The 23,754-nt window shown below is 41.3% G+C and overlaps 1 protein-coding gene across 2 annotated transcripts in view; it reads left to right on the top strand.

Annotated features, from left to right (window-relative positions):
* Positions 1-1,511: 1,511 nt before the first annotated feature.
* Positions 1,512-23,754, top strand: part of LOC133413185 (brain-enriched guanylate kinase-associated protein) — a 46,627-nt gene continuing 24,384 nt past the window's right edge. The window contains exons 1-3 of one of the 2 annotated variants that reach the window (XM_061697223.1): positions 1,512-1,590; positions 16,769-16,930; positions 19,406-19,472. In XM_061697223.1, coding sequence (XP_061553207.1) covers positions 1,568-1,590; positions 16,769-16,930; positions 19,406-19,472 — 252 coding nt within the window. In that variant the 5' untranslated portion in view covers positions 1,512-1,567. The remainder of the gene's footprint in view (positions 1,591-16,768; positions 16,931-19,405; positions 19,473-23,754) is intronic. The other variant, XM_061697224.1, reaches the window with a different exon arrangement.

Raw genomic sequence — 23,754 nt, 5'->3', positions numbered from 1 at the left:
TGCCGTTGTAATCGTGTTCAAAGACATGATAATGAACATATGCATATGCAAAACTCTCACCTGTGACATCATCTCTAAATAAAATGACAAACAGTGTTTCCCCTGCTGTCCCTGCTCTGTAGTAGATTTTTAAGTGATCGTTTTTTTAATGGATTTTTACAGTATACTGTACAGGCAAGTCTGAATTTAAAGTGGCGCACTTTCAGTGCAGTACCGTGATGTGCTGCCCGCAACTTGCTGGGCAACACTGAGGTCTAAGAGGAAGAGACGGTTACCAACAAAGCTCCAGTAATTGTCTTTGCGGCTATTGCTGTATGCTCTGTTTGAATGTTTTTCTGTTGTGTGTGTGTTACTGTAACAGTTGTTTGAAGGTTTATAATCAGGGGTGCACATTAGTGATGCTCAGGTACGCATGCATAGTGAAAATCCGAAAAGCGCACCAGATTCAAAGCGTGAGTTACTGCGCATTTTTGTACCAAACATTTTGCTGTACGGCGTATGAGCCACTAGCGTTTTAGCCAAGGAACTACAACTCAGATTTCCTTGGAAAAATTCATATGGGGCCGAATTCGAACAGTGCAGGATAGAGCCTCACGATATATTGTTTGAGTATCGTCATCACGATGTACGTGTGCGCAATAGTCACAACGCAAGTCCTGCGATGTATAGTACTGTGGTATCTCACCTTAAAAGACGCCACATCTTTTTAGTACCATTTTTTTTCCCCAGAGTGGCTGTGTGCAGTTTGACAGATAGTAAACATTTCTTCAAATCAGAAGCAAAATGTGCTTGCTTCAAGCTGTTTATTTGTCACTCCCAGTTATAGTTTACTGTAAAACTCCCACGTAAAACAAAGTATTAAATAATGAATGTCTAAATCTGTATCAATAAAAATTTCTATGCTCTCCCAATATTGTTGATTTGCGAGTGGGTGTGGAAACGTATCTCTCGTGATAAACGGGGGTTTAATGTACTTGTATTATCTATTATTAAAAGCTGTTCTCCGCGAGTCTGGCTCCCACCCTCGGGGGCTTCTTCTCCAATTCTGCAGCGCGCAGCATTTTATTAGATTTGTTTCCCCTTTCCTTATGCTGCTCATCTGTCATTTAGTGCTCTGCTGGCGTCGTCGTCTTCACCAGTGACACGGTAAGGTGAGGGATAACCGATGTGTTGCTTTGACGGGACACGAGAGCTCGTTAAACGCCACACGAGAGGAACTCCTGCACATAAACCTGCCTGACAAATAAATCTAATCGCTCGCCCCCGCCCTTCCTCTTCTTCTTCTCTTCCCGCCAGGATGGTGATGGAGAGACGCAACGTGACATGAGGTTAGACACTTGCACTCCTCCTCTCCCCCTAGTACTGTCACCAACCTCCCCCCAGTCCCTCCTCTTCTTCTTCTTCTCCTCTCCATCATCAGCCCTCCCCTTTTCTCAGCGTATACCTCCTCCTCCATCCAATTCCCGTTCAATCCTCACTTTCACTTTCGCGCGTGCCCAGTGCATCTTCAGTCGCAACGAGAGGAAACGCATGCGGCTCTGCATGGAGGGATGCACATGCAGCCGAAATGAGGCGGAAGGCGTGTAGACGGTAAGACAGGGGAGGGTAATAAGTGTGTGCCCGGCTTTTTTCTCTCTCTCTGTCACTGGTGGGAATGCTGGTTGCAGCCGTTGGGACCATGTGTTGCATGGCGGTGTAAGAATAATGAATAATGAATGTTGTCATCTCTACTGTAGTGAACTAAATCCGCTTTTTTTTTTTTTTTTTTTGCTCACTTGATTGATCTCGTTTGGATTTCATTGCTTTTGCTTCCCTTATGGTTTCACTACGTGTTGCCGCAAAAAAAAAAAAGGGGGCAATTACGAAACAAACAAAAAAGTTGCTCTCGTCGAACCCCAGCAAGGCAATCAAGATGATGTTATTGTCATGCTTGAGTTGAGAAGAAGGGATTCGAATATCGGAGGGGGGGTGGGGGAGGGGCGGATCATTAAGTATTCCTCAGCGTGTTGCCTGCAGGCGTGTCATAGCATCGTCATGACATGGTGAAGTTAATTGCTTTGACCTAAGCGCCAGCTGCTGAGAGACAAACAGCCATTGCGGAGATGCGAGAGTTAAAATACACACACACACACACACACACACATATATATATATATATATATATATATATATATAAAATAAACTTCATACTCTGCAACTTGTATGTTCACTATCGCCCAACATAATATGTGATATTATAGTTCAGATTTAGAAGCAATTTACCCATATGAAACAATGGAAATTAATCTTAAATTACTCTTCCAGACTGAAACTGTCACTATGAAAAAAACCTTTACAAAATGTAAGGTGCCATTTGTTACATTTGTGCATTCTCAACGGCCTTAAAAAGAAGTGAACCACTGTTATTACTAAACATGAAAAAAACAATCTAAAAACCCTTCTTAAATGACAAATGATGACGGTAAAGTTGGCGGTACAATTCTTAACATTTTTAACTGTCACGTGTAAAAGAAGTTAATCACTGCTATCCCTAAATGTTACAACAGTAAAAGACAAATGATGAATATCTGATCTGAGCTACATATTTGAACATTTTTACCTCTAGAGGTGTATCAAGAACTTAACCACTGTTAGTATTAAACAAAAAACAATAAAATACATGTCTAAGCTTTAATGATAAAAACGTTTTTTAACTTTCATAGTCACCCTAGTGTAAAAAGATGTAAACCAATAATTGGACTCCCCCACACCTTTTGCCATAGTTGTTAAAACAGTCATTATGACTTGACAATAGGACATGATAAATCCAAGCAGCCACCATCGTGTGCCTCTAATTTCACATACAAGAAACCACTGCACCCAAGAAAAAACAACCAGAGAAAGAAGGTTTGACTTATTTGGTCGGCACACCCCTGAAGCAGCGCAAAAAAAAAAAAAAAAACTTCAATCTGATAACATTTAGTAGTATAGCAACAGTCCCTGTAGTTTTCTAGTGTAACATGTCAGTGTGAGGCCACGCGAGCGTGCTCGGGAGTTTGCAACAAATGATTGACACCTCATAAGTCACGCCTTCAGTCTCTGGTTAAAATGTGTCTCGACTGTTTTAATAAATGTGAAAACAAAGTGATTTTTGTTTAAAATTGCAAACTTTACTAAGTGACGATGGGTTCTGTGGCGATGAAGCTTTGAATGCGCTTACTCCGCGAAACTTCAAGTGAACCTTTTTTTATTCTTCTGTGTGTGTTTGGGGGGGGGGGAAATGAATAGGTGTATGAAATGTTACGTCACCGTGCCGAGGCTAATTAACCGCAATCAGCTGTTCCGTTGTTGTATGTGAAACCTTTGAGGAAATGCCGGACTACTAATGTGTTGGCTGAACGCTCGATCGTATTGAAGGCTGTCCAAACTGATGTCTGGCAACAGCGGCAACAACAACGTGCTGTGAGGCGCTCCTCCCTCCTCCCCGCTTTCCTCAAATGATTCTTGTCATGGATAATAAAGCAGAGCTCATCACCGGTGGCTGTTTTGTGGCTCACTTGTAGGCCGAAACCAGATCGATGGCAACTAAACTGAGATCATCTCGTGCTGACAAAACATGTTACAGTCCAGGTTGTGTGTTGCCGTAGGACTAACACACAAAACACAGGAGAAAGGTTGCATTGCGAGGAGTTTTCTGAAGTCTTTGATGCTCGGGTTTTCCAGTTTCAAGAATTCACTGTCAGCTCTTCTTTCATCACTAATACGAGTGCAACGATCCACCCGATTTGTATTTCCATTGCTGACCCGCAGTTCGTACAGGATTCGATTTTTTTATAAATACAATAACCATCATATAATTTATCTCTGGTCTCAACTCGGGAGCCAAAATGATCCCTTACTGCATGCTGACCATAAATGAGCATCGAGAGGCTGCAATTTTAGGGTCATTAGTCGTATTCGCCATGTTTTGTCCGCTCCGCTTCACATTCACAGTCAAACAAGCATTAGCGGTAGCCACAGTTTTGCTCGCTCCGGTCAGATGGCCGGCACTGGGAAAACTAGTCACATGACACAGATTTTACCGCAAACAGATATCTGGTGTGACTTATAAAATGCTTTGAACAAAACAGGGCTGGAGAAGTGAGTGACACCCCGGTTAGCGTTATTACACTATTCCCTTTCGTAAAGTCGCCGTCCCGCCTCTGATACCACCTCGCGGGTTGACTTCCAGCCTGCGTTTTGTGTTTTTACCTTCCCCACTGAACATCAACACAGGAAAAAAGTGTTTAAACCCCCCCCCCCCCCCCAAAAAAAAAAGTTGGCTTTGATTTTGCAATTCTGTTTTCATATTATTCAGAGCCTTTTGCACGTGTCCCCGAAATGCTGTCCACTCTGTTACGAGGTAACTCTCTCAGTTTTCAGTGACACTGCCAGCATTTTGTCTTTCTTTAGGCTGGAACAGTGGCGAGTTGCAGAGTAAATATTTATACTTATGTCTCGAAGTTTTCATCATATGCGTGTAGTTTGTTGTTGTCAAGCTCGGCATTTTCTTTCTGTTACAGTGAAATATCAACTGATATAAAACCCTTTTAGAAATTCAAAATATATTTGCTATGGATGAACTAGACTGGCCTGCACAGAGTCCTGCCCTCAATCCGATAGAACATCTTTGGGTCGATTTTGAGCGGACAGTGAGCCAAGCCTTCTTGTCCAACATCATTGTGTGACCTCATGAATAAGCTCTTGGAAGAATGGGCAAAAATTCCTATCGATTCACTGCTAAACCGTGTTGAAAGCCTTCCCACAAGAGTTCAAGCTGTTACAGCTGCAAAGATACCAACATCATATTAAACCATATGGATTTAGAATGGGATGTTACTTAAAAGCCCCGTATTTCTGGCTATTTAGTCCTCCAGAGAGCGACTCTCTATTGTGGACTTCGTACAAAAGTGTCAATTTCATTAAAAAGAAACACTTTTGTCATACGAGTGCCCAGAAAAGGCCCCTCAGAGAGTACTTCTGTTTGACCCAGTTTTGTATACGCTTTGTCCATGTTTGGCAAAGGCCGCCCCCTTTCCTCTGATTGGTTGCCTCCGTGTAAAAGACCGACTTGCGAGAGCATACGTCTTTGCTATGTTGACAGCGTTGCCTTGGGAACGGAGACGTTGCCAGAGATCTTCGCTAGTGACGTAGATCACCTCGAGAAATTTGAATGCCCTGATTTCAGGCCTCTCTGCAGAAAAACGTCTGGAACTCAGGAATGCGTGGACGATTTTAATTCATATTTCACATTTGCTGAAGCACCATAGAGACAATATTACATCCCAAATAAGGCGGGTGAGCGAATACCTTTGGCAATATATAGTGTATTTCAGACCAGAATTACAAGAAACCATCAGCAACAAAAACGCTGTGCCTCGAACAGTTGGTAAACCCACCGCTCCAACTGCGTGCTTATTGGGTTTCTACCCGTTTCATGGAGTTACCAAGCAACTGAACAAAGAAAAAGCTGGCTTAAATAAAAGCATGCAGTCAGCCATTAGGAGACATCACAAGCACAGTTGGTTCATCTGTCGCCTTCCTCCAAGCTTGGCATTTAACATCTAACAAGCAGATGCTGTGCGAGCCTGCAGCAGTTTACCTCCACCACCAACCAGCCTGTCCAATTCCGTCTGAGACACTGAAGATTAGAGAAGGTTTACGCAGAAGCCATTCATGAGCGGCAAACGGTTGATGCGCGCTCTGGAGCGTGGTCAAGAGACCGCCTTTGCATTCTCATCTCCAGAAAGTCTGAAAGAGCCCTTAGTTGCGGCCCACCTCGCCACATTGAGTCCATCTGTTTGTGCTGTTTGACAAGAAGGAGCTTTCTAGAGACTTCTATGTTAGCTTCTCCCATGAGCCATCCCAGCCATTGATTAGCTGCCGTATGCTTGTCACTTGTGAGCAATTGTGATTATGTACAGGAATACAGTGGTTTCTTGACATACAAGTGCCCCAGTTGATTAAAGTTATTCGGATTATGAGCCATCGCTTGGTTGATTTTATTTTATCTTTTTATTTTATTTTTGGCTTGTATTGTACACGGCCGCTCGAGTGACGTGCAATAAAACGGAGCAGTTTAGCTACTGTAATGCCTTCGCATGTGGGCAAGGAGAGCGACAGTCGTCAAAGCAATTTTAGACATTTACTGAACAGGACAAACGATTGAAAACAATTGAACGCCCACTCCCTAATTTTGGATGCACGACGTTGCCTGTATAAGTCAATAAATTTTATATGATGTTTGGGACTCCGGAACAAATGTTTCCAAATAAAATTGATCTCCGTGGGCCGACAAAAATAAAAGTTCAGCCAGCGTCACGGAACTGATTGTCCCACTGTATTTTACATCTGATTAATTCATCCCCCCTAAAGTGTTGAACCAGCCAGCAAATCATTCCGGTTCACCAGCTTGTCAGACATCTTGGGAGGAAATTGCACATCAATCACACCCATTCCACAATAGCAGATCGTTTGCCGCACCCCAGAGGCCCATCGCGTTCTGTTCCAATCTGCATGGACACAATACCCCCCCCCCCCCCCCCCCGGTGGCGTCCTGCACAGTACTACATGGCAGGCCTCCATATCTTCAATATGTACTATGATGATACAAAATAAATAAAAAAATAAAAATAGATAGAGAGACAGCCAGCCAGAAGGAGAACACAGCAGCATGGTTGTCTTTTTAAGACTATACATGCAAGACTCTCTATTGGATGGACTTGATAAAGTAGTTACAACATGAGTTGAATTGTGCCAGCCGGTGGGACTCAGCAAACAAAAACACAATGCCACCCGGCTGGCAGAGCTGTACCACATTATGTTACGATCTACAGGTCAAAGGTGTTTTCGTGACGGACCGCATTGCAAAATGTTTGCGTGTGTGTGAGACCCTTGGCTTAATTACACTTCAAAACATTTTTTATTTTATTTTCATTCGCTTTATGTTTTTGTACTTACAGTATATTTTACAATACCATACTATTTTGCTTGAGTAAAATGATGTAACATGAATTTCAACAGGGAGAGTTGATTCGAGCTATGTTTGTGTTTTTGTGTATCTTTTTGCGTGTGATTCTTCTTAACAAACAAAATGTGACGAAAATGTCCTTCAGATAAAAATAAGCAGCGATATCAGCTGTACACTGATGAACCCCAAACGATTCTTTTAGCAAAATGCACGTGCACGGGAAGCTTTCCCTACAGCGGCTCCTAATATCCATCCATCCATTTTCTGAGCCGCTTCTCCTCACAAGGGTCGCGGACGTGCTGGAGCCTCTAACCAGTCGGCGACCGTGCCGCCGGCTCCTAATATGTTCGGATCAAACGCTCCAAATTGATCGAGCGTTCGCCGCTTTCCTAAGCTTGTTACATGCCCCCTCGTTCCCCATCGGCTCGAATAAAAAAGTACGCCACTCTTTCCCGACGTGCTGTTTAAGGGTTCGAGCAGTGGAGGGGGTTTTATGAGTCAGCAGGGGAGGCTCTTCATTATCTGTAAATTTATCCCCAGGAGATTTTGGTGTTGGTAAACGTCAGTGCAGTGACACGCCTGAAAGTGAATTCAAACACATTTAGCGGTCGGGGCCCCGTAAACTTGGACACCGTATAACATGTCAGGGATCAATAGGGATTCTGAGATAATGAGCGTCATGCATGTTTCAGGAGCAGCCCGTCGAAGGTTGCGCTTGGCTTGATATGCAGATTCAAATGAAAGATTGCAGCCGTTGGCTTTACGCTGCGAATGGTGTCGATTCATATTCAGCATTTCAATAGCGGCTAAATCCACCGAGCCTCCTGATTGTGACCGCTTGTTTTGCAGTAAACTCTCGGGGGACTTTTGTGTTACTGCAGTGTTGCATCAGAGCAAACATCCAAGTTTGGACTGTGAAGGAGGGGCGGGAGAGGGAAAGGTCAGTTTTGGTGTAAAACAACTTGACTTGCTTGTTTGCAAGATGTTGGCGTGTTCAGTGCCTCGGAAATGTAATCTTTTGAATTTAAGCCGCAAGCCGCAAGCAGCAATCAACGAACCCTCACTACGTCATGCCTAATGGAGGCGTGCGAATGTGGGGAAGTTCGTTGGAACCTTATTTGATATGCTTGCAGATTTCCTTTGTTCATTGAAATTAGTCAGCCTTGTTAACCAGCCAAAGATGACAATATCCCCTGTTCAGGCTTCTTTCATGTTTAAATATAAAGTATCATATCATATTTGTATTAATAAATAATATACTGTACATGGCCAGCCTGAAAAAAAAAAGAGCAACATTTCGTCAAGTTTGGCTTCAGACTATCATGTCATCAGCTCACAGTTATGCTTGTTATCGCGGCATACACAGGAAGTCTGGTAACCTGACGTGGTTCAAATTTGGTAGCAATCTCTAGTACAGCATCTCACAGGGCCACTTACAGCAGTAGAAGTACTACTCTTCGCTAATGCCTCCCAGTGGCCATGGTGGGCACACCAGAAGGAGCAGCACAATGAATTGGATTACAGCATTAAATCATGATGCACAAACTGTTTTAATTCTTTGAATTCAGTTCAATAATGTTATGACTCTGTTTTTATATAGTACAATAGTACAAAGTGTACCCACGGAACAAATTAAACTTGCATCTTAAGGCACCACGCTATACGTTTTATGACTTTTTGTTTGGTGGTGTGCCATGAGATTTTTTTGAACATAAAAATGAAAAACATTAGTCTAGGAGTGGACCATGCATTTCTGGTTAAAAGAAGCTACAAATGCTGCAAAATAAAGATTTACTGCTTGCAGTGGATGTGGCACCTGTGGCTATGCGAGTTGTTGACATAACGGCCGAACTCCGTCGCGGATGGCGCGCCGGCCCATTAAAGTTTAAATGGTCATTTTGGTCACGGCAGAGCAGAACATCTTGCTCACCTCCCGCGGCTCGTTACGAGTAAATCAACCTACGGCCGCTGTAAAGCCTCGGCGCTGTAAATCAAAGATAGATGCCGGTGGCCTTTAGTGGGTTCAAAAGAGCATTATTATTTTTTTCCATTCCAGATTTCAGTTATTCCTGAGGCAGGCAATGGTGCGAAGCAATGAAAGTAAAGCAGAATCTCTCAAACACAAGAGGGGAAATGTGCTATACAGGTAGTCCAATGAAACCAAGGTTAAACCTTTGCGCCGTCATTCCAAAATGTATGTTTGGCACAAACGCGACACACTTGTGCAACCACATTGCTTTAATTTTGTATTTTTACTTCCAATCACAAAAATATGTATTGTTTACAAATCAACCGAGTTGTACAGATTACAGATAGTATTTGTTTTGTTAGTAAGTTCACAAGAAAATTGATTTTGATAGCAAAAAAATCCGGAGTTAAACACAAGGGGGAAACTATTTTGCTTGCAGTTTTGTTCATTATGCCAACTTATCAAAACAGGTATTGTATATAATACACAATAAAAAAAAAAAAAAAAAATACTTTTTCACTTATGTACATTTCAGAGTTTGTGCTTCCCTACTTAAGTACAGAGGTGTGCGTACGTTTGCCACCTGGAAGAAGGAGCCTTGTTACCGTTTAGTTGCTACGGAAGTTAAGCAGATTCCAGTAAAACGTGCAGGAAAAACAAGCAGCTCGCGTCATGTGCGCGGATTGTCTCACTCGTAAGTGTTTGTACTCGCTGTGCATACTTGTCGTCTTAATGTGCTTAATAATTGAGGAAAGAAGCGTGAGGCTCATTTACATACTGTACCGCAGCATCCCATCAGGACTTTAGAGAGGACTTAAGACTTGTTCCTCTGCGTGTTTACCTCACCAAACAGCACCTGAACTAGCAAGCTGTCGTTGATCCCCCTGGGAGATGATACACACTGTAGGGAGTTGTGTGTGTGTGTGTGTGTGTGTGTGTGCGCGCAACCACACTTCTTTTGCAATTCAGCAACTATTTGTGTCGTCTTGCTGGCTCTGCCTCTGGGTCTGCACAGATAAGAAGAGCCATATAGCAAGTGTACTCGCAGCGCTTCCAGAAACCGGCATTGTTTCCCTAGCCGGTGTCGGAGGAAGATTAAAAATAATAATTCGCGACGCCGCTAAGGAAAGGCGACAGGCCAGCAAAAATGCGCGACTCGGGTTTGTCGTCGAAGCGCAACGCCGCCACTCTGCGGGAGAAGATAAAAGTTGTGCTGCAGGCGACGCCGGTTTGTATTTTTGCCTTTATGCTTACTTGGCTGCTCAAGAGAAGATGTAGAAGACTTGCTGAAATGTCTCGCGGGCTGTTTTTACTGGAAATGTTTGGAAAAGCAAATCGTTTCTCACTGTTTAAAGTAAAGTGAAATGTTGTATGTATGTATTATATGCATTATACAGTATGTATGTAGTAGTATGTATATTGTAAAGTATGAGTAAAATGTGAGAATTAAGTCAGAATATTAACTTTTAAAAAAACTTGCAATGTTAAAAGGGTACAGTCATATTATCCATCCATTCTTCCCATTTTCTGTACCGATTACTTTTGTTTTGGGAATGCGCGAGGTAGCCGGACCACCCGGAGGAAATACATGAAGGACGGGGATAACATGGAAGGCCGGAGCCCGGATTCAAACCCCCAACCTCAGAAATATGAGGCGGATGTGCTAACCACTCAAACAACCTGCTGCCTCACAGTCATACCCACCCCACCCACCCCAGAAAAGTCCTATATTTTGTTCTGTTATCAATGAATAAAGTTGTAATTACCAGAAAAGAAGTAAAAAAAAGTCACATTTGTTTTGGGGGGGGGGGAGAAAAAGACAATTTTGCAGGCAATGTTACGAGGATATGATTTTCTCAAGAAAAAGTCCTGTAAATTAAAAATTGTAATTTGACAAACCACAGAGAACAGTGTTATTAACAAAGCTGCCAAGTTGGAATGATTGAAAAGAAAAAAAAAAAAATCGATGCGCATACAAAAGGCTTCAATATCGTAAAGAATTCAAGCACTAGTCTCCTCTGTCAAATTCTGTGGGCGTGTTCGGTGAATGTGTGAAAGCACACCGTTGAAAAATGGATGTTACAAGCATGTTTATTATGACTACACATCCCTTCATGTTTGAGTTGCGAAACTATATCCACTCACAGACTTCAGTGGATGGAAGAAATCCTCAGGTGTCGTTGCAGGATTTTTCACATCACAACAACGAGGCGCTCTAAAACGAGTCTGAAGCCCTGGTCCATGTCAGACTTGACTTTTTTCTCCCCCTGTTCTTCCCTTTCATCTTTGCCTCTGTGACACGAGTGGACCATCTGAAGGTTAGATGGATTTTCGTTTTTGAGGTGCAAACATGGCTCGCTAGCTAGCTAACTGCACATTGCAATAGCGCCGGATAACCACTGATGTGAACGAAGGCTCTCAAGTTCTCATGCCGGACCAAGTGTGCCCCGTTTTCAGCAATTACATTCAAATATGTTTCACTTATTTAGAAGCAAATCTCGGAATTCTCTTTACAGGGTCTTTAATGTATTACAATATATTACAAGAAAGAATTTGCAAAGTTATCAGTATAAATGACTAATATTACAAGTTAAAAAGTACTGTAGTATTACTATGTTAAAAAAGTTGTAATGTTATGAGAAAAAGACAATGTTAGGAGGATACCTCCATATTGTTTAAATGTTAAATTGTTACAAAAATAAAGTCAAAAACAATTGACAGAACAGGCAAATTACAATTACACTATTGCAAGAAAGTCTTATTTTTTTCAGGAAAAGTCAAGCAATGTTACGAGGATACAGTTGTGTTTTTATTTTAAGTACAGGAGTTGAATTAGTCCTAATTGGACCAAAATATATATATATATTTTAACCAATTCACTGCTTTGTGCTCAGGCAAAAAAAACAAAACAAAACAAAAGATTTCTAATATCCATCCATCCATTTTCTGCACCGCTTTATCCTCACAAGGGTCGCTCGAGGGCATGTTCTATTGGACAATTTAAATGCACACGGCTCATAAATTGGAGTTGCATAAAGCGAGGCGCACAACGGGAAAGGTTTACTTTATTTTTTTATGTTAGCTCATGACGGGTTCACACGAGGCAGGATAACAGATGCACGCGCACACATTGATCATCACGCTGATGTGTTGAGGAATAACCTACGCGCTCAGCCAGTCAATAGCTCAATATGTCTGCAGGCTGCGTGCCTCTTTCCATGGCGCCTTGAAGGAGAAAAATGTATTTTCTGTCTTGTAATTCATTTGAGGAGGTTAGCCTAGGTCAGCTTCTGTTCAACATCCTGTCAACAATGTTTGACATACAATCAGGTTTTTTTGAATTATGAGTAGTTATTCTTTCATTGACGCCGCCTGTAAATGTTGGTGGCAATGCATAAATCCTATTGAACATGTTCCGGCGCTTATTTCGATGTTGAATGTCACCAGACAGTAAGTTGTTACATTTTCATCATCTTAGTACCTGATGACTCCTTTACCAGGGACACATTGGACCATACTGAGAAACAAGTGTAAAGTCGCCTCGACTATTTTTTTCAGAAACTTTAATATATATATATATATATATATATATATATATATATATATATATATATATTAACTTTATGAATGTCAAATTACTATTTTTTTCCCTCAAAACATATGATTTTTTTCCTTATATTACAATTTTATTTTCCTCAAAGTATAACGTTTTCCTTAATATATATATATATATATATATATATATATATATATATATATATATATATATATATATATCTGACAAAGTTGTTGTTTTTCAATAGTATTTCAACTGTTAAACTGCTTAAAACTTTATTCTCATAAAAATATGACTTTTCCCTTAAGCCTCATTAAATTATAATTTTCTTCATATTCTGACTTTTTTTCTCGCAATATTACAACTTAAGTCTATTAAAATTATGAATTTTTCCTCATGAGATTCTGACTTTATTGTAAAATGTTACAAACAATATTACAACTATTTTGTCCATTATTTTTGTAAAAATTTTTTTTCTTCTTTACTTTCTTTTTTTAAATAATACCCTCTTCTTTTCCCTCATTTTAAAATAAACCCATCAAATTTAGTTTTTCTTTGTAATATTACAACTTCATTTTCAAAAAATTACAACACTTGTTCTCGACTTAATTCTGACATTTTTCAAATATTGACAATTTTCATAAAATGAAACACAACATCCCACAACATGTTCGTACTTTATAATTGTAAAAATCAAGACTTTTCACAATATGACTTTTTTTCTTGAAATATTACCACCTTATTTGCATAAAAATATAGCTTTTTCCACTTTTTCCAAATACTACAACCTTTCCTTACAACTTTCATTTTTGTAAAATTGCCGTTTTTTATAATACAACAATTGATCATAAAATTAAAACTTAATTCTAAGAGTATTACAAATAAAACCATAAAATAAAAATAATGAATTTTTCCATGTAATGTTCCAACTTAACTGTCATAAAATTACATTTTTCCCCTTCCAATATTACCACGTTATTCTTAGAGAGTTACAACTTTATTTTCATAAAATTTTGACTTTTTCCTTAAAATATTACAACTTTTTTCTTGTAATATTTTTAGGATTTCGGATAATATTACAACTTATTTCTTATAAAATAAAAAAAATCCTCAACGTATTGCATTTTTTTCTTACAATTTCATTGTAATAAAAATATTGCTTTTCTCATATGGTGCAACAACTTCTCAACTTCTAATAAAATGTTAAAAATATATCTAAAATAAAAATGTTCTTTTTCTTTATACTATTACACCTTCATTCATGATATTACTTCATTGTCACCAAAGTATTTTTTTAATCTCACTTAATTCTTGAAAAAAAATTTTTTTTCCCTCACGTAGTAATGCAGCATGATTCTTGATTTTTTTCTTTTTATTATTTAGAATTATTCTAATAAAGTTACTACTTTTTTTTATCATAACACATTTTGTCCACATTCTTTTTCTTGTAATATTCTGTGTTTATTCTCATATTTTTTCTTTCTTTCAATACTCCATACGTTTTGTTTCCGTGGATCCAGATGAACTGAAAGTATTTTTAGCTATTAAGATTCTACATTATTCCATATTTTTTTAGGATTTGGGGGAGGTCTGTGCATGTTTTGGATTATAGCATGAATATTTTCAATGGGAAATTTAACTGGAAGAGATGCATCCTCTATTCAATTGTACCCGCTGCTGTGCTCTGCTGCAAGAGTGCTGCTTTTCCGAATGCACACAAACAAAGACAAATCATCTTTGTTCAACAGAACAAAATGTTCTGCCAAATGTGTGTCACTTCAAAAGCTGTTTGTGTGTGTTTCCCCTCTCTGCTCTCTCACCAGGGTCATCGCAGGTAGCCAACTCCTGTCTGCCTCCCCAGGCAAAACTTAAGAGATTTGCTTTATGGTTAGTGTTCAATCTTGGCAGCAGCAGCAGCAGCAACTTACATCACACACGTGAGCCGAGGGAGACACAAAGCTATGAAAAAGATATACATTGGCAAAACAGCCCTCAAAAGCCAGAGAAATGGTTGCAAACATCAAAAAAGAAGGTAAGACGAGTCATCATGTTCCTCATCAGTGGGAGTGGGGAACCATTCCGTTCATTGGGGCTAACAACAAAAAGGAATTCACCGTGGGGGGTCGCCACCATTAAAAAGCCATTAAAAGCTAATGTGGCATCTTTTCATAGCCATTTGTCATCCTCGCTTCACGTCGCGTATTAGCCGTCAAACTACGGAAACGTCAAAGGCCACTTGCGCTGACTGAATTAAAGCAAATTAAACAGCGACACTGGCAGATAGTGGACAACTGAGTGCTTCATGTTATTGCTGTTATGTCACAACCATGTGGCAGGTTACAAACGACAACATTGACATTTTGGAATGTGTACTTCCCCATTTCACTTTATTTACACAAATCCAGAGTCTTTGAGATCTTATTGTAAGTGGCCAAACATTTGCACACATACCAGTACAATGACAACACGTCTTTTCAAATGATGCTTCGCTAAGATACATTCAGTGCAAGCTTGCTCATATTTGGAAGTAGGTGAAGTAGCTTGGATCCTTTTCCCACCCCGTTTGTGTATTGCTGTCATAGATAGAAACAAAAGCTTGATACAACACACCCCTTTGAGCTGTGGGCCTGCGGTGATGTTAAGCCAGTAGCGGCAAAGTGTCAGTGCATTCCGTGCTTGTGGATGGCATGAAAACCAAAATAACGAGGATGCCTGCACTTGTGCTGCATACGCTTGCTCACAATGCCGTACAATCACAGCAAGGGAACTGGGAATAACCTAACATTGGTAAGAATATTTTTTTAATATCCTTTAAATGTTCTGTATTAATAGCAAATGCTTTGACATCGACAACATGTAAAGCTCATGAAAATTGGTTGAGAAATGAGCAAGCTCTTACTTATTTTCAATGTCCAAGTATTGCCTTTGATTGGAACGTTGATCCACACCAACATGGCCGCCACATCGGCACGTCAGTTAGCCGGCTGCTACAGTGCGCTGGCGTATCAAGTGACCTGCAATCACTCCGCTCTCCTATTGGATGCACCGTCTGACGCCACAGCATCGCTGCCCTCAACTCAACTCGAGGCGCAGCGCCGCCAAACGCTCACATTGAGCCTCGCGACGTCGTCCCGTCTTCGCAGCACATACTCAACTCACGGGTTTGTCCGTGGCGTGCCGCGCCCTGCTAAATGCTGTGTGAAAATGCTTCACAGAAAGACAGGCACACACACATACTGCGTTTGTCTTGTCCTCCGTCAAACTGAAACTGAATCACCGAACCCCTGGAGTTCGATTGAACCCAGGTTAAGAACAACCGAGTTAAAAGAAGGGTATGGGTTCCTCCAATTCCAATGGCATGCCATGATCTGGGGGAGTTTAGGCTCGTCTGTGAGCCACAGCTACCTGAAGACCGCGTCGAGGTGTACTTCAGGCTGAGCAGGGAGCAGTTTCTTTTTCACCACGTAACCGTACGTCAGCCGTCACGTGTCTCGGAGCTTAGGACGGGAGGATGTCGCATTAATTTTTGTCACTGTTTTACCCCGCCAATGTGTCTTGCTGCAAATTGAAATCCCAACGACACCATCTCTCCTATCGGATGCGCCAAGATGTCGGTGCGCTCATGGGCGCAAGCACAAAATGGCTTGGTCAAGGGTAAGGCGTGGCAAAGGTCAGCACTACCTGAGCCTCCTCTTGTTGCATGAAAGCGCACTGCATCAAGTGCTTATAACGTAGCCCCCTGCAAAAGCTTAGGCACGGTTCTCAGTGTGATGCAGTAGAGTTGTAAACCATGGCAAACCACAAGCACAATAATAAACATATTGTTAACTATTAACTTTCTGACAGCGCTAATAGAAAATGAGCATTATAGCTTTGGAAAGACACAGTGTTTGATATGGCACTCATATTGGATCTCATTAGGTTGTGCAGGTGTACGTAGTAAACAGAACAAAAAGTGGTGATCTCAATGACTTGCATATGGTCAGCCAGGCTATTTTCTATTCTCGAAGAACTTCACCTCCCCTTTACATCTCTGGGAGCTTGTTTCCCAGCCCTGCTGGCTCCCTGTGAATGATTCCTGATTAGTATTCCTCGTTCATCCATCACCTGCATGGTACCTCTCGCTCTTGTCTCACTTCCAGACTGGATTACACTCCATCCACCAACAAAAAACACACCTTCATGTTCACTCCACCTCTCTTCTTCTCTTAAATGAACAACTTCCTAACTCCCCGCTAACGCTTTGACTCCTCAGCTCTTTCCATGACCACAAGGAGGACCTCCGCAAGCGCCTGTCGTACACCATGCACAAGCTAGAGATGGTGGAGAGCGAGTTTGACTCCACCCGCCAGTACCTGGAGACAGAACTGCGGCGGGCCCAGGAGGAGCTGGAGAAGTTTACGGAGAAGCTGCGCAGGTGCGTCCAAGTACTATAGTACTATATGCCTTACAGGCAGTGGCATTTCTAGAACCCTTGGGGGGCCCAGGCATTGAACTGCCCCACAAAAAAAAAAGAAAATAGGACAATGGCGAAGATAGCTCATATTTATTTATTTATTCCTTATTAAAAACAAAAAAATGGGGTCTTTGGGGGAAGGCGGGAACATATTAATAGCATTTCCATTCATTTCAATGGATGATTTCTTTTACGAATGTTTTGAGTTACGAGCGTGTTCATGGAATGAAATAAACCCATATCTCAAGGCACCACTGTACATAGAATAAATGTGATTTTAAAATGAAGTCAATGCATTTTTTATTTTACGGACCCCCAAGGGTCATTGGACCCGAGCTTGCGAATTACAGTTTTACAGTTAATGAAGCCTTTAGGACTGTGGTAGACCAACTTCGCTGAACATATTGGGCTATATTTTCGTAGACGGCACGTCTGCGGCGGGGTGGAAAAGACAGCGGATTCTGATTTTTGTGCAAATGTAAGATTCAATGGACGTGTTTGCCAATTTGGCAGACCTGGGTGCGCCAAGCTGGGCGTTCCGGCGTAGCGAGGGTGTGTCCTCGGAGATGTGCCTGACCGAGTGACAATTTAGTAGCAAATAGTCACTCTAAACTTACACCTGCTCAGATGTCTAAATTATGGTGCAAGGTAGACCGCTGGCCTAACGAGATTTTGATTAATTTGATTGGAGCACGGCGGCACGACAGGCCGACTGGTTAGCACATATGCCTCACATTTCTGAGGACCGGGGTTCAAATCCTGGCTCCGCCTGTGTGGAGTTTGCATGTTCTCTGCGTTCCTGCGTGGGTTTTCTCCGGGTACTCCGGTTTCCTCCCACATCCCAAAAACATGCAAGGTAGGTTAATTGAAGACTCTAAATTGCCTATCGGTATGAAAGTGAATGCAAATGGTTGTTTGTTGCTTTGTGCCTTGCGATTGGCTGGCGACCAGTTCAGGGTGTACCCCGGCCTCTCGCCCGGAAATAGCTGCGATAGGCTCCAGCACGCCCGCGACCCTTGTGAGGATAAGCGGAACGGAAGATGAATGAATGAATGAATGAATGATTGGAGCACAGGCAGGCAGATACTGAGGTCCGCGGGCATATTTAAGTTGCCAGTGGTTATCACCATCCCATTCTGTATATAATAAGGAAACCCGCTCACATTATCTGTTGCCACACCAGCCAAGACCAGTGAAAATGCTCCACTCACCCACGGATCGCTGCCGTTACGTGCCATCCTCTTCCGCACAGAGATTCATTGCATCACATTTAAAGGGGATGAGAGGAGCTGCTTTGATTGGCAGCAAATAAAGTCGGCTGTAAACGCATCCACAGAGGTGCAGCCCACCCACTCTCGGAACTGCCGAGTTGCGCTGGTCTACAAAATGACCATCACTAGTCTAACCCGACCCTGGCACACATTCGGGCGGCCCGCCACGCCAGATTTACGTCGGTCACGAATATAGGGCCCATTGTATTTGACTGCATAGCTGCATGCTGTCGGACGACTTGTTCGATTTCATTTAATAGAAGTATCAAGTCTCAGTGGAGGAAATAGAGATAAGCGCTTTCCTCGCTGTCTGTAAGTTAAATTTAGCCACATGATGGTATCATCGGAGTGGGGGGAGGAAGGGATTGATATTATACAGTTTAATCTTCCATCATCAAGGAGCACTAAGAGCCTAACAGTCACTCCTCTTAATGCTCGTTGCAAATGAGAACTCAGTGCCGTAATGGCCACTCTTCCGGCACTTGTTTGATCTTCATCAATTGAGTAACGACACCTCGTCCCCACCCGCCGCCCCTCTGTTCATTGACTCGCCTCCTTTACCCTCTCAAATCTCTCTCAGGTCGTTACTCCATCGTCTGTGTCTATACGGCTGATTCATGGATTCATAAACAACACCAAGGTACCTAAAGGAGGGAGGGGACAAGGGGATGGGGGTGGTAAAGAATAACACCACCCCAAGATCACAAGTGTGGCCCCCTTCTTTTTGTGCTTATGCGTGCTACTAAAGAACCTTGGAGTCGAGACACAAACACATAAAAAGAGACAAACGTAGGACTTATTTTATTTATTTATTCTAAGAGAGTAATAAAAGAAAACAGAGCTCAGGCGCTCTGCGCAAGCTTACTGATGTCTGATCATTAAATATTTACACATAATTCCTCCTCCGTTCCTACTTGAGCAAACCATCAATTCACTTTGTTTCATTTGGAGCAGATTTACATTCATATCTGAGTCAATAATGCACCATATGCCACAAATCTCAGCCATTGAAACGCTGCAATTGAAGTTTTGCCTTTGTAAAAATAAATGTACGAAAAGATTACAAGTTTATTTGTGCATACACAGCGCACCGCTATTAGCTCTTCATACAGTACGTTGTGCTTTGCATTCTAATATGGCGCAATTCTTTTACTTGTTTCTTTAGAATCCAGAACAGCTATGCAGCTCTGCAGAGGATAAATCAGGATTTGGAGGACAAGATGCATGGGACGGTAAGAGACTGGCATTTTTTGTATTCCTTAAATCAGTACCTTCTGAAAGAATATTTTCATTCATTGTGGCCAAATTTTGAGGGCTTTCTTATACTCAGATACTTAAAATCAGACATGCTAATACCGCTAAACATTTATGTCGTAATTGACAGGGATATGCGCACCAAATTTTTATTTATTTATTTTATTTGGGGGGGGGGGGGGGGGGGGGGATTCAGCCCCAAAGCAAGTTTCCCTGAGCAACTTAGACATTTAGCAGACATGTCTATCATGAGCAGAGCCACAAAAAAAGTCTCAAGGACCAATGCTGTAAAACAAACAGGAAGTCCGTCGTTTTGGTTTGAATCTGTTGTAGTTTCAATTTGTCGATTTTGAATGGCATTTCACTAACTAACTTGTCATAGAAGTTTAAGCCAATTGCTACCTAAATTCAACCACATATACTAGAACAGCGGATCTCAAACATTTTACACCAAGGACCACCTACAAAAACACTAAGTACTACCGTCGTGACCATTAAAGGACAGTAGCGTAGTAGGCCTAAGTGTTAATCAAAACTATTACTAACAATAACTGCTACTACTGTAAGCCATGGTAACATTATGCACATTAACACTTTACCTAATATAGAAAAATGAAAAAAATTCACGGAAATAATGATTCCATTCAAATTTATTGCACACAAGTTAAATGCTAAATAAATAAATACATTTTAAAACAAACAGTAAATGTATTATACTTAAAAGTTAAATACAAGTGAACTGTACTTTACAAATGTACTGTGTATGATTTTTCTTATTTTTATTTAACGCTTAATGCACAGTTTCAACTCAATTTAATTCAGTGATTTAAAAAAAATTTTTTTTTTAATATGTACCACTACAGGGAGCACATTGAGAATAACTGTAATAGACAGATGGGCAACGATAAATTACAAAGAATTAAGAGTTTTTGTGTAGGCTGAGCATGGTGGCAAAAACAGCTCTGACAGCAGGTGTGCGCTACATAAACTGACTTGATAGCACCTCCTGTAGCAATGTTGAAAATTCAGCACCTGAAGCCAGTTTCACTTAGTAGCAACATGAAATTTGGTCGATTTGAGGAGACCCACGAAAAGTCTCAAAAACCCATGCACTAAAACAAACAGGATGCATGCCATTTTGGTTTGGAATCTTTGCTTTATTTGCACACAACACTCATAATAATTCAGCTCTTGTAAGTCATGGCTCGATCAAAACTCTTGTGTATAATGAGTGTATTTTTCACGCAGCTAATGTTTTTACTTATGCAGACTCCATGAGTACAGATAATGCGAGTCCCAAAGAGGTTGTTTGTATTTTACATTCAACAAGAAGCGTAGAATCCTCATTGCTTCTGTATGAACCAGAATTCTCACAGACTCTCTTAAAAGCTGCATGAAGGTCATGCGGATTTGTGAATTTAAGTGTGTGTGTGCGTGTCCTTCCACACAGACTAAACACAATTAAGCAGTTTATGACCCAAGGTTTGCCCTCCAGCCGTGCACTTTCTTTCCGCTGCATTTACGAGAAAGACAACTCGGCTTTTGTGGGATGTAAGCACTGTATTGTTTTCCCCAGTTGTTAAATACAGCCAGCCAATATAAAGCTTGTTAAATCCAACAGAATTAATGAAGCATTGGCAGGTTAAAATTCACAGCAGGTTACAAAAAAAGCCACGTTTTTTTGGATGCTAAAACCACCCTCACCTTCCCACATCTTGCGGTGAGAGACGTTTAGGGGCAAAATGCTAAGTATAAATCTATCCCTACCTGCACCAACCGAGAGAGGCAATGATGCACTCAAAATTAAGTCGGAAATACCACATTCAATGGCCACAACATTAGGTACACTTGCACAATCTGATGAGCTCCAGTGTATCAAAAATTCTGCGTTTATTAAGATAATCATGTTCAGTTTTACCTGTCAGGTGTACGGACTACAGCCACAATAACATACTGCACGGTTTTTGATGCTTGGTTCTCCATTTCAAAATGGCACTGCCTCAGCAGCTGCGAGAAAACGCGCATTGAACCCAAGAACAATGGAGGAAAATAAGGGTCTGCGCGGCATAGGGAGATATATTTTAAGACAGACGAGACTGAGGGCACACTGCAGCAAAGTGGAGACTGTAGAGAATACTGCTGCAGCTTCCAGAATGAAGGCACTGCAAGAGGATACGCTAATGTCAGCGTATGTGTTTAAATCTGACCAGCACTGCTTCCCGTCACACATCGGCTCTGCATACTGAACCAGAAATAGCACCTTGTAGCGAATTCGCCTATTCACAGACTCCGTTATTTGCCGAAAAACTCACCGACTCCTGGTTTTGTGCTCAGACAAAAGCCATGTCTAATATAAAAATGTTGCTTTGTGGCCATCTTGTGGCATTTTGCTGCTAAGGAAACATGTTGAAGCGAGAGAAGGAGCTTCCACTTATTCTATTTTCATTATTTGTGGCTGGACTCAGTCCCAATTCCTCGCAAATAGTGGAGGTTCACTGTACTGTTCAAAGAATACCTCTCCAACACAGTGTCAATCAAGGACAGACAATATTACCTACCTATATTATTATTATTATATTATGACATGATCACCATTTTTGTTTCTTTAGTTCATTCCTTTTTACAGAAAAAAAATTTAATAACTGATTTCAATGAAACGTGATCGATGATGATGCATGGGCTCAGAAAGAACTGATTATATTTGAGTGCAAATCTGGATAAAGGTCAGATGGAGTCTATTGTAACTGTGCAATAAAAAGATTCAAATTCTAAATTCTGAATCCATCCATCCATCCATCCATCCATTTTCAGGTTCACCCTGGACTGAATCGCCAGCCAATCGCAGGGCACATCTAGGTGAACAACCATTCACACTCACATTCAACCAATGTGGGAGGAAGCCCCCGCAAGCACAGCATGTACATGCACACTTCACACATGAAGACAGGAGCAGAGATTCGAACCCAGAACCTCGGAACTGAGCTGTCTGTAATGTGAATCTATACTTTGATTTCAACTAAATGATTAGGACCCCCGACTCTTGTCTTAGCATAAACAAAAGCCTTCTCACACCTCTCAATGCAATGGCATGATTAAAGATAGACAGTAGGTGGGCACAATGTTCATAATAATGGCTCACACTGACTGCCCTGTTAGAAAACTATTATAAGGAACCGCTGCTCCACTCACCACCGTCACAGTCATCCAATCACATCAGGAGGAGAGTTTTGCCCCCCACCCCAAAAAAAAGCTATCAGTGCAAATGATAACCTGGCGCCCCTACAAGCCAGGTCCATCCGTGACTTGAGCGTCTTGATTAAAGTGGATCGTAATCTCATCACGAGTTTGATCTACGGGGGCTTTGCGGCCCCGCCACACACGCTGCGATGGAAAGGAACTGTGGGAAATGATTAGCCGGTCGAGGAAATATTGACCACAAGACAAGCTAAACAGGCTAACGGAGGTCAGCTGATTTGTCCTCGCCTTCATGTCTAAATTCGATATATTGCAGTTTGCAGTGTTAAAGGCTTGTTCAGAGAAGCAACATGGATCAATTGGATTTGCCAGGTTGTCATAGCAACACATCTTTGGATAATACTTCATTTGAGTAAGTAAAATATGTCTTAGGGGGAAAACAACATGCTTTGAATATTTGCAGGACCAGGACAACCGTTAAGGAACCGTATTTGATAAAATTATCACTCCTAGCCAGATCAGAAAAGACGTCACAATGTATAATACTGTATAATTTCTTTAAAAAGTCCTCAATCAACTTACAGGGACCATCGCCCTGCCGCAAATAGTTAACTCTGTGAGTATTTCCAACCACCTGAAAAGGTTTGTAACAAGATGGCAGCAAAGCACTTTTTTCTGTTCGACAAGGCTATGGCCTAACTAAATGAAGATCCTCCCCTTACTTCAACATAGATCCTTGACACCTAGATGCCACAAGATAGCACCAAAGAAATATGCTTTATATTAGACATGTCTTTGGGGTGAGCATATTAACAGCAAATAGTTGCGTTCCCACCCCACCCAAAAAAAAAAAAAATCTGCGAATAGGCGAAGGTCGAATAGTGTACATGAGGGGGTTCACTGTATGTTGAAATGATACATCAGACAAACATTTTGTCAAGGAGGAGGTCATTTTAGCTTAGGTTGTTAGTGGAAGTTAAGAGATTCTTTCCTGCAGGGTTCATTCACTTCACTGTACTTCCTTGATACCAATTCCTATTTAGACACATTAGCGGTATCCTTTGG

Source organism: Phycodurus eques, chromosome 14, assembly GCF_024500275.1.
Source record: "Phycodurus eques isolate BA_2022a chromosome 14, UOR_Pequ_1.1, whole genome shotgun sequence".
In the NCBI taxonomy this organism is placed as follows: domain Eukaryota; kingdom Metazoa; phylum Chordata; class Actinopteri; order Syngnathiformes; family Syngnathidae; genus Phycodurus; species Phycodurus eques.
Note: the sequence above shows the minus strand (reverse complement) of the source record. Positions and strands in the feature narration are given on the sequence as shown.